This window comes from Callithrix jacchus, chromosome 6 (assembly GCF_049354715.1).
Source record: "Callithrix jacchus isolate 240 chromosome 6, calJac240_pri, whole genome shotgun sequence".
Taxonomy (NCBI): Eukaryota; Metazoa; Chordata; class Mammalia; order Primates; family Cebidae; genus Callithrix; species Callithrix jacchus.
Window position 1 is genome coordinate 146,460,550 of NC_133507.1, and position 17,476 is coordinate 146,478,025.

Sequence of the window (17,476 nt, forward strand, 5' to 3'; positions counted from 1 at the left end):
CCCAAACCTAGGTCAGCACCTATCAGTCACAGCTCTGATAAGCTCATGACACAGAGGTAATAAACAATCCTGAATCTTAACACAGCAAAATGGTGTTTCTCACTCGGACTATATGAACAATAGGGTTAGCAGGGAGCATGTGTGTGTGTGTCTTGCCCATTGTGGTTGCTTGGGTACTGAGGTTGACACAGTATATTAAAGGTAAGTAAATAAGGGCTTCAGGTACATCAAAGGTAAGTACATCAGGGGAAGGAACTGGGAAGAACTGTTCACTGGCTTTGACGCCTCTGCCTGAAAATAACATGTGTTTCTTCCGGTAACATTTCAAGGGTTAAAGCAAGTCAGATGATCATCCTTGCCTTCAAAAGAGGCAGGAAAGTGCAATCTTAACACAAGGTTAGAGCAGAGAAATGGAACGTTTGTGATCCCTCTGAGAACCTCCACAAACCTTAAGATTCGGATTCATTATATTTTCCCCAAGTCATTGTAAGTCTCTCCTACATTTGGAAACCTCTGATCTTCCCAGTTCATCTTTGGAGGAACTTCTTAGCTGAGATTTGAGCCCTTTCTTGGCTTCTTGGCGTGGCATCATAAGTATCGAGTTTAGATTTGTGTTCCGTAGATATCCAGTGAACCATTTTTCTCAGTAATTCACCCACTCTTGAAGGGGAAACCAAATGCAAAGTAACTGTCTGTTTTATTTCTATGAACAACAAAATACTTTCATAATTTCACATCCCATTGCTTTTAAGAGCACATATGTTATAAATAAAGAAACTCCACAAATTTTAAAGATTAGTATTTATCAACACTTTTGTACACATACACAAATATTTTAATATAATGGTATCTGAAACATTATTCGTATATTTTTAGTACTGTCATAGTATTAACTAAAAGGGATCTTTTAAATTTGGTAAAAACCGTATATTTTACAATCTTTTATTTACATCTGAAATATGTTTAAATGTTACAAAAACATTCACTTTAACCATTAAAATCTGTGTACTGGGACTGGGATACGGAACATAACATAACTGACAGCAAACTTGGGGTTTGCATATGAGCTACACATTCACTGGAACTTCATGGCAAATATTCAAGTTGGCTTGATCAACACTGCTCAAAGAGAAAAATTATACAAAATGTGCAAATTCAGAGGCTGGCAAAATTCTCAAGCTAGCGAGGTAAACAAAAATATTAACACCATGAAAACTTCAAATAAATTAAATCTGTCTTTCTCTTCCCCGAGATTAGCTGCAAATTTAGAAAGTTCTCTTAGAGGTGGGTCTGATGCTGCAGACCCCTCAGACTTCAGCACTAGATGAGATGGAGACGATGGGTAGGGTCGGAGTTGTTTTGCTAATTACTCGAGTGCAGGTTTGCTCCGCTCCGCGCTTTGACGGGTCGTCCCTGCCCATAATCTTAAGACGGGAAAAAGCACAACGAAATAAGATAATACAGAGGTTAATGTTAATATCCCAAACACAAAATGAGGACCCAGAATAGAGGTTTTTATTCCCCACAGGGTAATTTATGCAAATTATGAAAAGATACATATCAAAGTAGATCTAAAGAATTTTTCCCCAGGACCATGCGCTAGCCATTTTGGTGAAAGTTGAAGTAGTTTCACAATCCTCTTCTACGATTTGATATAAATTTATAAATGTTTGGATGAAACTTACAAATATATCTGAGTAATTCCAGGATTTTATTCTATTCTAAAAGTTTATAATTTATATTGTCAGCATCTGCTGAAAAAGGGGAACATTAGAAACCTTATTTAAATGTTTGTATAAAAGGAAATATAGTAAAAAAAAAGGTCTTGACCTGATTTTAATTTTGAAAAGAAAAGAAAAGAAAATAATGTTTGTGTAGCTAAAAAGTGCTTTATCAGATTGACTCAAATAATGACATGTAAGTCCAATAACAGCAGAAACTCCAGATACCTCTAAATATGTCTTTGTCCAGAAGAGAAATTAATGACATTTCTAATTGTATTTTTCCACTAACTTCACACATTGTCCTACTGTGCCATGACCTTCATCTCTACTCCTCTTCCAAGATAGAATTGCTACTTCTGTTCCCCAAAGAGCACTCAGCATCTAAATATCCTATACTACTAATAAATTCTTTTTATGGTCAATATCACAAAGCTCTGAATAAATAATCTGGCTGATGATATGTTCAAAGAGTAGACTCCAGGTGCATATACCTACGCCAGGCATCGCACCAGATTGGGTCTGTTCCTTTCTCTGCATTTTTAATTTGATACCCATCATCACAGTTGACTTCACTATGCTGTTATTACTGAATTTTGAAACAGACTCCAAATGGGCATCTTATACCGAGGTTTAATCTGAATGCTTATATGCCTTACTTTGGCCTCAGTCACAGAAGGTTTTTATGTCTTTTGCTATTTATTAAACAGTATGGAATTTTGGCACCTATAAAAGTAATTATTGCCTGCTGGTCAGTAACAACTCAAACTACTTTATCTCAACATCTCCATTTTACATAGTAGCATCCACTCTATCTTGTTTTGTCTCTTTCCCTGTACTGAAGGTTGCTTCATTAACTAGATGTCTTCAAAATACTCTTGTAGCTAATATTTTTCTAGACACTTTGGAATGAATTGCAAATGTAGCTGAAACAGCAAAAGAACAAACATAATTACATTTTTTAGTTTTAATCATGGGGCCTTCACCCATTCCTGCATGTGGGTTGGGATCACTTTAGAGCACTGATATAATTTCAAAAAACAGCAATCACATAGTTTTTTTGTTTGTTTTGTTTTGTTGAGATGGAGTCTCACTTTCTCACCCAGGTTGGAGTACAGTGGTGCGATCTTGGCTCGCTGCAACCTCTGCCTTCCGGATTCAAGTGATTTCCTGACTCAGCCTCCCAAATCTGGGATTACAGGTGTATGCCACCATATCCGGCCAATTTTTGTCTTTTTAGTAGAGATGGGGTATCACCATGTTAGCAAGGCTGGTCTCGAACTCCTGACCTCAGGCAATCTGCCTGCCTCGGATTCCCAAATTGCTGGGATTACAGGTGTGAGCCACTGTGCCTGGCCTCATGTAGTTTTTAAAACTTACTCTGGGATGAAAGAAGTATGTAAATAACTGACTATGTTTTGTTAAAGATTTATAGGAGCACTGTGACCTGACCAAGGACAAAGAGGTTCCCAACCTTCTCAGACCATTGCCGGTGCCCAGATGTCCGTGGCCATTAGACAGTTCTTGATTTCAACCCCCTTCTTTTCTCCCTTCCCTTAACATGAAAAGAGCTGAAAATGTGTACTGAGTTAAGATGGCTCTTTAGGATGCTGGTTCACCATCTTCGTGTTTGCTGGCTCTCTGAATAAACCTGATTTTCCTCCTGTCAACTCTCACTTCTAGTGTTCGGTTTTGAGCAGAGAGTAGCTAAACCTGGGTTTGCTTACACATCATTAATTCTATTATTTTATTTCTTTTTTATGTTTTGATGTCTACCTATTTTAATTGTTTTTTTTCTTTTAGATGAAGTTTTGCTTTTGTTACCCAGGTTGTAGTGCTATAGTGTGATGTTGGCTCACTGCAACCTCTGCCTCCTGGGTTTAACTGATTCTCCTGCCTCAGCTTCCTGAGTAGCTGGGATTACTGCCACCACATCTTGCTAATTTTTTTTTGTAGTTTTAGTAGAGATGGTGTTTCACCATGTTAGCCAGACTGGTCTCAAACTCCTGAACTCAGGTGATCCACCTTCCTTGGCCTCCCAAAGTGCTGGGATTACAGGCATGAACCACCACACCCAGCCTGTTTCTATTTTTCAACATTCAATAGAATTTTTTTCTTCGTTGTAATTTTTATGTACCTGTTTTCAGAATATGTGCATGAATAGACAGGTATGTGAAGGTATTCCCATAGAGGGAGACCTATGTGACAAATCTCCATTGAAGTCCAGGACCAGGAGACAATGTATCTTTCCTGTAGACAGACCTTTATACAGATCTATTTCTATAACAAGGCCTGTGCAATCCACCAGTTCCTTTCCTTTGTGTCAGTTTCCACGAGGCATAGAGCCAAGTTTTGCTTCTTTTAGCAAAGGTGTCCAGGAAAAGAAATGATCTTTCCCTCCTCCTAATCACCTGGTCCTTGTCTTTACATTTTTGTTTTAGCACACTTTTTGTATAGTATATCTTTATTTTGGAAACAAATCAGCTCAAATATATTTTAGAAGTTGGAGTATGAGTTTTCATTTTAAAAGCTATGTTGTGAACTTTAGTTTTAATCATAAGGCTTTTTCCCCCATCGACCTACCTGGAAATGGAAATGAAACTGTTCTAATTAAACAGAACTTAGAGAGCACTAACCACTATGGAGGTGACTGGAGAAACTGAATGGCTAGGAAGAAGGGGATACACCAGAAGGCCACAAATGACAGAGTAGACATAAGGAAAGAGAAACATACCACTTTTGCTTACAGTACTGAGGGAAATACTAGATACAGAGGAACAGAAGCTGTACAAACACGGACCTCGGCAGAGCTGCCAGGAAAAAAAGAGAAAAGCATTTTTGCCCAGAGTTTCCAGGTCAGATGTGATTTACACTTGGAGACAAACATTCCTTCACCACCTTCCCGAACTTTCAGATCCATCGTTTGGTCTTTTTATTTCATTCCCAGATTTATGATTTTCTCTTTTCTATCAGGTCATCTCTCCTGAGTATTTAATTCCGATGACCCTTCAAATAGCCTAAACCAAACTATCTCCACTAAAAGTCAGGATGGAAGAAGACCCAAAAAAAGAAGAGAAGTAAGATGGGGAATGCAATTAGAAAAAACAGATTCATACAACACACTTCATGGTTTGTGGGTCGTATTAATGGTGCCAGGCCATTTAAGGAAAACAAGGGAAGTGCATATTCAGTGGGTGGCTACCATGTATGAAGCGCTACAGGAGGAGGCTAATTCAAGTGCTGTCCCTCAGTTTTTCTGCAGAGAACATATCTAACTCCTGCAGGGGAGCAGGGGTGATATGTCCAGGTAGAGTGTGGGAAGGTATGGATTCTAGGAACTCGACCAGGAAGCAGCACTTGGTTTTTAACCAGTGGATTTTTAGCCAAAAAGTACTGAGATGACAGAATGCCCACATTTTGTATGTGGCCTTACAGTACATGCTGCATACATCCCAGACGTCATGGACGACTTGCTTGTGGGTGGTAGTTGACTTTTATCTGAATTCTGCACATCTGCAGTAGATCCAGCCTCTGTAGAGCCAGTCTTGGCGGTAAACAGCCATAACTAGTCCTGGGGTTCCTCCTGAGTCTGGTGAAGAGACCCCCTCAACTGTGAACTCCACATCACAGCCTCGGGGTTGTGAGCTCCTTAACCAGGGATGGCAGAGGGTGACAGCAACCCTCGTGGGAATACCACCAAGTATTCCTCAGTGTTTAATGGGACTCACATAGTCTAGAAAACCAAGCTTTCATGTGAACCGTGGGAAGTGTCTGGTTTCTCATAATCTTTTTCTACGGATTTTCTCCCAGCCTGAATTCTGCTTTGGGGCAAGAGGGGGGTGTGCATGGGGGAGAGAACAACTCAGCAACATGGTGCTGATGCAGCGATTTCTGCAGCAAGAAAAGAGCCTCTTTCCCATTCTTCTGGCATTGGGGGTGAAAGGGACTTTCTGTCCACTGATAGTGCGCGTGCACCAAAGAGCGCTCACCTGCTCATTCATGATTGTGGAGAGTTCGCTGAGCATGTCCTTGTAGTGGGACCTCAGTTCTTCCTGGTACTCCAGCTGGTCCTCTTTGATGAGGCGCTCATTCACGTCAAGGGCCTGCCCACATGCATCTGCAAATTGCCTTCAGCGACAGCATTAAACACATTAAAAACCAGCCCTGGGAAGTGGCACTGAGTTCAGTGACTGAGTTCAGAGTCGGGCTGCTGACGGACTCTGCCACCTCTGTGAGTTCTGGTGTGGTGGCTTCTTGGGGGATTCAGGACTCCCTATCTGAGGAAGTTCAAGGAAGAACATTCCACCAAGGAGAGGCTTACCTGAAGATCTCCTTCAGAAGTTTGACTTGGTTGTCAGGGTACTTCTTTGCATTGGTTTCTTCAAGGAAAGCTCGTGCATAGGCCATTGGCCCGGCATTAACCTGTTGAGAAGAGAATTGGTATAGGATGGTCTGCCTTCTCCGTGGAGCCTTCTCCACAGCTGGAAGGAGTAGCAGCTGTGCAGTAATAGCGTGGTTCCCTGATCTCACACACTGACTTCTAGTCTACTCGTTTGTATACCTGCCTGATCTGCTGTTCTCCAGCTTGTCACTAAAGCATGAGTCTGAGCGCTCCCTTTCACTGACAAACTTCCCTTTGCTTCATGTCCTTTGCCAACACTTTCACATTTTTTGCCGTATCTGCACACTGCATGAATTGCTATTTTCTTTATTCTTTTTTAGAGGTAGGATCTCACTCTGTGCCCAGGCTAAGCTGCAGTGGCACGATCACTGCAGCTTCAAACTCTTGAGCTCAAGTAATCCTCTTGCCTCAGCCTCTCAAGTAGCTGGGACTACAGGTGTTTGCTACTAATGCCTGGCTAATTTTTTTTTAAAAAAAGTTTTTGTAGAGACGGTGGTCTCACTACCTTGTCCCGGTTGGTCTTGAACTCTGGGCCCCAGGCAATCCATCCGCCTTGGCCTCTCAAAGTGCTGGGATTATAGGCATATCCAACCACCAAATCTGCTGTTTTCTTAATAGCTTTTAAAACTAGACTCACTTCTATTAACTCCAATATATTTATTTAAATGTAACATCTGTGAAATCAAATGTTTATAGTGCTATTTTTGTTTTCCTATTTAACACTCAAATAAACACAAACTATTATAAAAGGATAATGCACAGTGGTAGTGGTGTGGGCACTGCCCTGGAATTACCATTTCACTGGGTTCACCTTGATGGTCTGGCTTAGATTCTGGCCCAAGGAGGCGTTTATCAGATTTGCTGAATGAATGCACAATGCTGGGTTCAATTCATGCTCATGCACATGGATGGCCTCACTTGTGCAGGAGTCCATATCCCTTAGTGCATATAAGCTTTTAATGTGGCTGTTGGGCTTGGGAAGGAAAAAGGTAAACGATGAAGGGAGCTGACTTCAGTGGCCTGTGACCATCAGGCATGGCCAATGTGGCAGATGCAGTCACTGGTCCTGGTGTAGCATCTTTTCATTCTCCAGATTCAATCTCCACTTCCCTCCACTCAGCTATGTGCCTAGGGAAGTCATCCTGTATGGGGTAGGACAATGGCTCTCTTGCTTTCTGGCCTTCTCAGCCCATGGGGAACACAGACGAGAGAGGTGGGGAAGGGGAGAGGGTGGTTGGTGTCAGGATCAGTAGCACTAATTTTGTCTTTGGCTTTTAGGCTCCAATATAGCTGTGCAGGGTGCTACTACTGACCTTCCTTTAACAATTCATTACTTCGTTCCTTATAAATATTTAGCATCAATTTATTAATACAGTAAATAAAATTAATGCCTTGATTCCTGAGTTACGTGGGGCTCCCTTTAATTTTGTGCCCAAGGTGAGTGCCTTACTCGCCTCACCTGTCTGGCCCTGGTACTTCCTTCTTGCAGAAGCCTCTCTGTTGCTAGTTGAGGTCACTCCTGTCTGCTTGTCTGTCATCAGACGGACCTCTCAGCTCCCCTGTCTGCTTCCACTAACCCTCCCCTCCTTGCATCTTCACGTCTAACGTGCTCACACCTTCTGAGTGCTGCCAGCCCTCGTGCCGGCCTTGCTGGCTTTCCCAAATGCATCACTTGCTTTTGCAAGCAGTTTATTTATTCTGTCCTCCTCAATCACTCACTGTGAGCACACCATCTGCTTCCTGTCACAACTCTGACAGACAGATAAACACGCATGCACGTTTTATGAACTAGCAATCATTCTTCTTGGATTTGTTTCAGAACAGTTTTATAAGGCTCCTAACGACAGGTATGTACAAGAATGTGGTGCTTCTTTATTAGTGAATTCATTTGATAGTATACAGATATAGAACACAGTTATCCATAGAAGATGGGATAGCAGGGGAGAGGAAGAGGAAATTTTATTTCAGCTAAACTTAAGAAAGGCATATCTACAGGTGTTGGGTAAATCAGTGCATATTGACAACTAGACGCAATTTTCAAGACCCAGATAAAGGTGCTCTGTTCTCACAAATAGAAAACTGTTTCTTGTGTTCTTTGTGAACAAAGTTCCCCGGGCACTTTATACCAGGCTTCACTGGCCATGTGCATCTCAGCCCTGGGCAATGCCTACTCACCTTCACGCTGACGCTTCCTTGCAGTTTGAGCTGTAGTCTGATCATGTCCACTTCTTCCATTGTGCAAAGCTGATTAAGCTCAGAAACCTTCCTGGACATCTCGTCAATTGCCACTTCAATAGGATTCAGTTCCGTGCTCGACTGGCTTACGACTTGTATTCTCTTCTTTACGTAGGGGAACAGGTGACTTGCTGCACAAAAGGCATACAAAAGGATTTCAGGGTTAAGGATCAGTGAAGAGTCAAGGGTTTCCCTGAAGGACCAGAGGATCATGTATTATTTCATGGCACATGGCACCTTCCAGTCTGCATGCTTTTCACGCGTGGGAGTTATTTTTTCTACTAGGAGTCATCCTCTCTCATATCTCTTAGCTTTTGCCCCAACTCCTTTGAGCTGGTGTGCTCTTCTGCCTTCACTGCTAACCACCCCTCATTCTCAGAGCTGTTTAGGCCTTTAGAATTTTTTTTCTTTTTTTTGAGACAGAGTATCGCTCTGTCACCCAGCTGGAGTGGAGTGGCCTGATCTTGGCTCACTGCAATCTCCGCCTCCCAGGTGCAAGCAATTCTCCTGCCTCAGCCTCCTGAGTAACTGTGACTACAGGCGCGAACCCAGCTAATTTTTTTGTACTTTTAGTAGAGGTGGGGTTTCACCATGTTGGCCAGGATGGTCTGGATTTCTGGACCTCGTGATCCACCTGCCTCGGCCTCCCAGAGTGCTGGGATTACAGGAGTGAGCCACTGCACCCAGCCAGGCCTTTAGAATTTCTAAACACTGAAAAGATGACAGCTTCCACAGCAACTTATAATTAAAATAAAACTACACTAACCCACAATACAGAATGCTTAAATGTATACCAAATAGTATCTATTGATACAGCTTTGTTATGGCTTTTTTATTACAAAAGTTTTGGATACATTTACTGAAGGCAGATGCTTGTCACAGTTTAGACGTCAGTGCTACCCATAGGCATAGCCTCTTCCAGGATGGCCCAGCTCTCAAAGCAGGTTACTGATTTCTAAATCATTTCCTGCAGAATGCCCTCACTCACCTTCCCTGCAGCCAGCCTTAGGAGGCCCTGCTGGGTGCTCTTGTTTCATTTCTCCTGCTCTGCTCACCTGAAATTCTTGCCTTACTTGGCTCTTTCTCCTACCAGACTGTGAGCACCTTGAGGGCAAGAATCATGTTTCAATTGCATTGCCAGTACCTAGAACAGTGCTCAGCCCCTAGTAGAATCTCATTAAATGTGTGCTGAGGGAATGGAAGGACGATGAGTTCACACCATAGATCCAGAGAGCGCATGGGGGGATATCGGAGATGGACATCTGCATTCATTCTGCAGATGAAGAGTCTGAATCCCAGAGTGGTTTAGAATCTTGCCCCAAAGCACATGATGAGAGCTGTTAACCCAGAAGCTGGGTGGACTCAGAGAGGAAAGTTCAGAGTGCTTTGTGTCTTTCCCAAGACACTGACCCCAAGACCCTTCAGACTTACAACTTAAGGGAGTAGGTATGCAAAGCAACTCTTTGGACAATTTCTCCTCTGGTTGACTTCCGCTAATAAAGAGGTGGAAATTTCTTCTTGGCACATATTTCCAAGTTAGCACATTTTGGGTACTTCTCTGTCTGCAGGACTACTGAAATAATCCTTGATTCCTACTGTTCCAGCCCTATAAAGGGGCCTGTGCTGGGGCCACACGCGTGGGCCAGCTACCTGCACCTACTTGTCAGGATCGTCCGCCGCTTGCACTGCTCCGCCACTCCACCGTGCTTCTTGCCTGACAGTGTGAACGGCGTCTCGAAGACAAAGCGGTTGATGTTGTGGTGCATTTCAAAATCGGTCTTCCGGTCTTCGATTTCCTTTTCCTCAAAGAATGGTGTGACATAGGTCACCTGGATGTAGGCATATTTGGGGTCCAAATCCTTGGGGTTTACCTGTGTTAATAGAGATGGGCAATGTGAGTAGTAAGTCCAGGAGTGCTCCTGAAAGCAGGAAGCTCCTATTCCCTCAGCTTGCATCCCAAGGAGCCTGTGCCTCTGCCCTTGGAGAAAAATGAGCAGTCACGTCATGTCAGAGCTGGCAGGATCACTGAGAGTGAAGGCTGGACTGCCGCCAAGCAGCCAGGTCTGCAGAGGTGGGATTGGAGCCAGCTCGCCAAGTAGCTGAGGCTCTTCCAGACGTGCCTGCCTGTGGCAGTTATTTAGTCCTTTCTTTTTTCTTTTCATTCATATTTTTTTTTCTTAAATGAGATGGAGTCATGCTCCGTCACCAGGCTGGAGTGCAGTGGCATGATCCTGGCTCACTGAAACCTCTGCCTCCTGGCTTCAAGTGATTCTTCTGCCTCAGCTTCCCAAGTAGCTGGGACTACGGGCACACGCCACCGGGTCCGGCTAATTTTTGTATTTTTAGTAGAGACGGGATTTCACTATGTTGGCCAGAATGGTCATCTTTTGACCTCATGATCTGCCCGCCTCAGCCTCCCAAAGTGCTGGGATTACAGGCGTGAACCACCATGCCCGGCCTAGTCCTTTATTTTCTCTCTTCTTTGCAATGAATGTCCAATTGCCTTTGTCTGGAATGTAAACTTCTTTTATTTATTATTTTATTTATTATTATTGTTACTGTTTTTTGAGACAAGGTCTTGCCCTGTCTCTCAGGCTGGAGTGCAGTGGCACAATCTTAGCTTACTGCAATCTCCACCTCCCAGCTTCAAGCGATTTTCTTGCCTCAGCTTCCCTAATAGCTGAGACTACAGGCATGTGCCAACATGCCTAGCTAATTTTTATATTCTTAGTAGAGAGAGGGTTTTGCCATGTTGCCCAGGCTGGTCTCAAACTCCTAGCGTTAAGAGATCTGTCCTCTTGGCCTCCCAAAGTGCTAGGATTACAGCCAGGGGTCACTGTGTCCAATCCTAGAATGCGAGCTTCTGGAGAGTAATTTAAATAAAAACTTTTTAAAAATATCTTTTTGTCCCTCTATGATTTTACCCGTGTATCTAAACTGGGGCCAGTGGGAGGTTCCCTGTCTAATTTAGCAGGTTAGCTGATAAGCCTGTTACATGATTGCAGAATTTTCTACTTTTAATGTCAGGTTCCTTCTCTTACCGGTAACAAGTCACAGTATGCATTTTTTTTTCCTTAACAAACTCTGCTTTGGTGAGTGAGTTTGACAAATAGCAAGGAAGACAGGCTGGGGGTACTAAGAAAATCCAGGAACTCACACTTGCTCTCCTTCGGAGTTGGAAGAGGTGGCGTTCTCAGCCTCTTTTCTAATGAAACCTTGAAGAATTTTAAAACTTCTTCCAATTTTCTCCATCTGTCTACCCATCCACTGCCTATCTAGTCCCAGAGATTTGAGGGACCCCCTAAATTTATTTGTAATGCTACAACTAATTACACTGTAAGGTGGGTATAGTTGTAACCATTTTACAGATCAAAAATAGAGGTTTAGAGTGAGAACTAATTTATCTAAGATCATCAGCTGGTGAGTGGTGGGAGGATGGAATGAACACTCAAATTGTTCTGATACGGCATTTTCTCATCCCCCCCACCCCACTCCCAAAACTCTGTACATACGTTCTACTTAAGAGAACCACTAACACAGTAGTTCTAGCTGCCTGCCTTTCTGGGGAAGGTGACTGTAGCCATCAAGCTAAGAAGGAGAATGATGAACACAGTCACAAAAACTTCTGCCCAGACTCAAAGATTTCATGCCCAGATGCTTCCAAACTTGAGCTTGTAAAAGAGGACAGAAAATAAAGACCTCTTCTATAGCCCAATAAAACTATGTGGCATAGGACACAAACCATCTTTTCCAGCTCCATCTTCTGCCACACTCTTCTGTCCAACCTGTGTTTCAAAGACCTGCCATTCTCTAGACATATCTCCCCCTTTCATTCCTCCCCATCATTGCATGTGCTGGGCGTCTCAGCATGCTCTTTGCTTCCAGCAAACTAACTTAAACATCATCCCCTCCGTGTAATGCGGCCCAATCAAGAATGAGCTGTTAAGGGAGGTCCCTGCCCTGAGCTTTCTTTGTACAACTTGGACTTTGACTCTCTGGTGATACTTCATTGTAATCTTATTTAACTGGCTGTTCGTACAAGTCCTTCTCTTCTTAGTCCCATGTGAACTGTGAACTCCAGAAGGAAGATGCTCATCTCCCAGTCTGGACTTGGCATTCAGCAGGCATTTGATAGAGGTTGGCTAACTGCAAAGAGTGTATAAGAAGATGCTGAGTAATCTAAGAGAAAAGGTAAGGTATTTGCCTTCTGGAGCCAGGAGGAGGGTAACTGGATGTTCAAAAGTTAATGTAATGTCACTGGCAAGTCTGCTTCTACTACAGGGAACAGGTTTCAAAATTGGTATGACCTAGTACGATGGTTAATACTGAGTGTCAACTGGATTAGACTGAAGGATGCAAAGTATTGTTCTTGGGTGTGTCTGTGAGGGTGTCGCTGAAGGAGATTAACATTTGAGTCAGTGGACTGGGAGAGTCAGACCTGCCCTCAATCTAATCAGCTGCCAGCACAGTTAGGATAAAAGCAGGCAGACGAACGTGGGAGCACTAGACTGGCTAAGTCTCTGGCCTCCATGTCTCTCCTGTGCTGGATGCTTCCTGACCTCTAACATCAGACTCCAAGTTCTTCAGCTTCTGGACTGTTGGACTTCAGTGATCTGCCAGGGGCTCTCGGGCCTTTAGCAACAGACTGAAGCCTGCACTGTAGGCCTCCCTGCTTTTGAGGCTTTGGGAGACAAGACTGGTTTCCTTGCTTCTCAGCCTGCAGACGGCCTATTGTTGGGCTTCACCTTGTGATCGTGTGAGTCAGTGCTCTTAATAAACTCCCTTTTACATATACATCCATCCTATCAGTCCTGTTCCTCTAGAGAACCCTGACTAGTATGCCTAGAAAGACTTCCTTGACTGAATAAATATTTTCAACTTGCTGTTGTCTCCAACTCCACCACTGAGCCCAATTACTGGGCTTTGACTGCGGTTCAAATGCAGTTAACCAATGGAGACGTAGAGAATTTACTAAGCTCTTTTTAAACGTTACCCGAATAAACACATACAGCGTTTTTGACCCTCCTCCCCCCAGGTTACCAACCAGCTAACCAACCAATAGAGAAACAAGCAAAACATCTAAAATAGTTCCGGAAATTTACTTGCATTGTCAGGCAGAAAATTAAAACTTAATGTAGTTAAAGAATAAAAAATGCAGTCAATTCTGAGCACTTGCACGAACACTGATTTTCCTCTACCTTGTTCGAATCCTGGATTATCTTCACGTTGTCTGCTCCAAATTTATCTGCATAGAGCTTGAGTAATCTTTGGGAAATCTCGGACAGACCTGTTAGTTTAGGCTCTTTATAAATATACTCTTTACCTTCTTCTTCTTCAAAAAAGCCCTGTGGAACATAATGAACCACCAATTTTATTAGAGAATGCTAATCATAAATCAAAAGCCAAACAAAAAGCCATTTACTTAAAAAACATATCCAGTTTTTGGTTGTCATCCAATCCATTGGTTAATATCCTATAAAATTCAAAATCAGAGAAGAAAACAAAGTGAAGAAAATAAGATGTCATTTTATAATCAGACATTAACGTAAATATTTTCTAGCCAGGCCAAAGAAACTCTTGAAATATCTCACAATTATTTTCCCTGTTTGTAGAACTCAATGGTAATACCTACTTACATATATTTTAGGGGAAGAATGCCCTCTTGTGGCAGTTGGGGGTAGAACATGAAATATGGAGCAATTTTTGGCAGCATTCAAATAGAGCAATCGATAGCATTTTTAATAAGATCTATAAGTGTTTGAAACTAGCATAGGAAACAGCGTATGGCATGTAAAGCTATCTAAATGGGCTGACTTGTATCCCAAATAATCTTAGATGGAAAATCACAATACTTTATATTGTTGTTGTAACAGAAATTACATGTTATGCTCCCAAGTACTGCTATTTGAAAAATAACTTTACATCAGTGACTTCAGGGACCTGCAAAACTTAGCTATATGTAACCTAATCATTCAATTTACCTTACTAATAGATCTTTTACATTCTTGAAAAGGAAGACATTATAGGATTAAAAATGGCAACCACATCATCATTTTCATTCCACAAGAGCAAGTGGGTTTTAGCCTCTATTACTTTATTTGTCTGGTTTGAAGCAGGAGGAAGAGAAGATTCTGTTCTCTGAAGATAACTAACTGAAGCAATCTTTATAATTCCTTCTCTTTGAAGAGACAAAGAAGCATTTTTCCTGTGGAATACATGTGGCCTCAGAATACTAGATTAAGCTCAGAGTTAAGAACCCAAGGATATCTGGTTTCATTTCTTTTCACTTTTTTGAGGCAGAGTCTTGCTCTGTCTCCCAGGCTGGAGTGGAGTGGTGCAATATCGGCTCACTGCAACCTCCGTTTCCTGGGTTCAAGCCATTCTCTTGCCTCAGCCTCCCAAGTAGCTGGGATTACAGCTGTGTGCCACCAGGCCCAGCTAATTTTTGTATTTTTAATTGAGACAGAGTTTCACCAGGCTGGTCTTGAACTCTTGACCTCAGATGATCCACCCTCCTCACCCTCCCAAAGTGCTGGGATTACAGGCTATTATCTGGTTTCTTCTGATTGTAGAGCCAATCCATAAGGAAATGGCTTTTGAGGTCTAAGTGAAGACACTGGCTGTCAAAAGAAGACTTAGCCATATTAAAAAATCATTTTTGACTATTAAAAAGTATTGATTATATGTTAAAAAAGCATAGACAAAATTTTCTAGTGCTATATTTTTTCATGGTTAATGTGAGTCAATCTAAGAACAATGATTAAACTCACATCTCTGTGATACTTTATACTTCAAAAGCGCTTTCATACATGTAAATGGGATCATCTTTAACAGAGTGATTTGTATTCTAAGTGGGCAGTAGCTGTACCTTTGCAGAAGCCAATGAACAAGCAGAATTCTTGCCAATCAGGTAATTGCCTGCTTCCTTGCACACCTCCCTAACTGACTTTGGGCCTTCTAAAGGCAGGAAGTGTGTCTTCCATACTGCCTGCCAGTGTTTAGCACAATGCGTGGTCTTAAGAAGGGGGGGTCACTCTATTTGTTGAATAAGCAGATGAATGAAAGAGTTCTTAAAGGGCACGCATCTTAAAAAGGCATACGTGCATCAGTATAAGTGAAAAATAGTCCATGGCTTTAAATAAAGAGGTTTTTATTGAACAATTTCTTTGAGAAACGTTCAAGACAAAATACAAGTAATTATAAGCGCCTTGACCCCAAACTGCTACAAAGTGTCGTACATGAAAAGCAGCTCCCTGTCATTCCTGTAGACTTTGTAGGGGTAGTGAGGTCTGACTCCGCTCCCACATGACTTCCAGCCTGCTATGTTTTTCTCTGTTGCTGTCTTTGTGGCATTTTGTCTGATTCAAGGTCAGGAGTTAGTGGCTATAACTGACAGACTGACACATCAGAGAAATAAGACTTCTGAAGCCTTCAGGCAGAATCCTCACAGGGCCAAAGCTGAAGGAACATTTCCAACTTCAATTTCAAGGAGAAAAATGTCTCTAAGTTTCAGGAAAAGATTTTTTTCTTCCTCACCATAGCGTGAAAACTAGTAAAAAGGCAAATTTTCACTGTTAAATTTTTCCCCTGACAAATTTCTGAATCCAGAGTGAGCAGAAAATAAATGTTGGGAGGCAGGTAAAAATTGCCATCCTCATGACCTTTGTGGCCTTGGTCACGGCCTGTGACTTTCATCCCTCCTCCTTGGGCTGTGGGATGGGAAAGTTCAGACTCAGCAGCCTATTGGGAGGCTCTAAGGACCACGCCTGGCCTTTGGTGAGTGCTGGCTGTGTTGAGGATGGTGATGATGATGATGCTGGTGGTGATGGCAATAATGATGAAAAACTTCTGTATCTAGAAATCAATTTGAGCTCTGGCTTTTATGCAGCTTAACTGTTTTCAGTGCTTGAAAATACATACTTTCAGCTTCTCTTGCCTAGGCAATGCAGTTTTTCTTATTTTAAAAGGTCTACTGAAACTCATTTCAATATTTTGGTCAGTGATCACTCAGTGACTGGAACTTTTGTTTTTTTTTGAGACAGAGTTTTGCTCTGTCACCCAGGCTGGAGTGCAGTGGCACAATCTTGGCTCACTGCAACCTCTGCTTCCCAGGTTGAAGCAATTCTCCTGTCTCAGCCTCCTGAGTAGCTGGGACTACAGGTGCCTGCCACCACACCCGGCTAATTTTTTATTTTTAGTAGAGACGAGGTTTCACCTTGATAGTCAGGCTGCTCTCAAACTTCTGACCCAGGTGATCCATCTGCCTCAGCCTCCCAAAGTGCTGTGATTACAGGCGTGAGCCACTGCACCTGGCTGGTACCTTTTTTTTTAAAAAAGGAGTTGGGAAATGTAAACCTATTTTGTAAGATGAGTAAGAAGGAGATGGAAGAGCAGAATAAAGCATTTAATCTGCTGTCCACTGGGGTTTCTGTAAAGAGTTTTGAAGCCAGACAAATGGCAGCTCTGAAAATATTTGGAATGCATGCTTACCTTATACCCAGGGAAACTATCAAACAAAGCCCACTGAGCTACAGCCACTGTCTGAAGGAAGGCTTCAATTTCAGCTCTATGATATAAATGATTTATAAACAGGGACACAAAGTGATGAAAACCAGGGTCAGTTTCTCTTTTGCTTTAGTCCCAAGGTTATAAGCTGACTGCCTTTCAACGCAATGGGAAATGTGATCTCTGCACTTCCCTTGCTGGTTTGATTTTTTAAATGTCATTTTGCAAGGCAGTAAACACCTTCACCTGCTCTGGTTAGGACACAACACACCCTAGTTAAACAAGGACTGTAAGAATTATGAAACTTTAAGGCAATACTTTATGGTAAAAATGTACTTCAATAAACTGACAACTAAAAGCATTGACTCCTTCTCAGATGTTTTTGCAGGTAGTTGAGAATCTTGCAACGTCCCTGGTTCATCACTGCGACATCAAATAGAAGGGCCCCTACTATTATGTTAGACTCATTCAAAGTTCACAAAGGGAAGAAAGCATTTGAAGAAGAACCTAGTATACAAAAGATGGGCCAGAAAATGTCGACACTAGGCTAAATGCTAAGAGAAGAGAAGCTACATAATTTCTCTGCATTCATGTAGCTTCTCTTAGCATATAA

At 42.3% G+C, this 17,476-nt stretch overlaps 1 protein-coding gene across 17 annotated transcripts in view; it reads right to left on the bottom strand.

Annotated features, from left to right (window-relative positions):
* Positions 1 to 786: 786 nt before the first annotated feature.
* The window catches only part of DOCK10 (dedicator of cytokinesis 10), a 280,570-nt gene continuing 263,880 nt past the window's right edge, over positions 787 to 17,476 (bottom strand). For 9 of the 17 annotated variants that reach the window (XM_054257992.2, XM_035306598.3, XM_035306601.3 and 6 more), the window contains 7 exons: positions 13,557 to 13,703; positions 10,019 to 10,229; positions 8,299 to 8,489; positions 6,043 to 6,143; positions 5,711 to 5,849; positions 4,456 to 4,531; positions 787 to 1,424 (listed from right to left, as the gene is read on the bottom strand). In XM_054257992.2, the coding sequence (XP_054113967.2) occupies positions 1,363 to 1,424; positions 4,456 to 4,531; positions 5,711 to 5,849; positions 6,043 to 6,143; positions 8,299 to 8,489; positions 10,019 to 10,229; positions 13,557 to 13,703 (927 nt within the window). In that variant the 3' untranslated portion in view covers positions 787 to 1,362. The remainder of the gene's footprint in view (positions 1,425 to 4,455; positions 4,532 to 5,710; positions 5,850 to 6,042; positions 6,144 to 8,298; positions 8,490 to 10,018; positions 10,230 to 13,556; positions 13,704 to 17,476) is intronic. The other 8 variants (XM_078328693.1, XM_035306599.3, XM_078328692.1 and 5 more) reach the window with 1 other exon arrangement.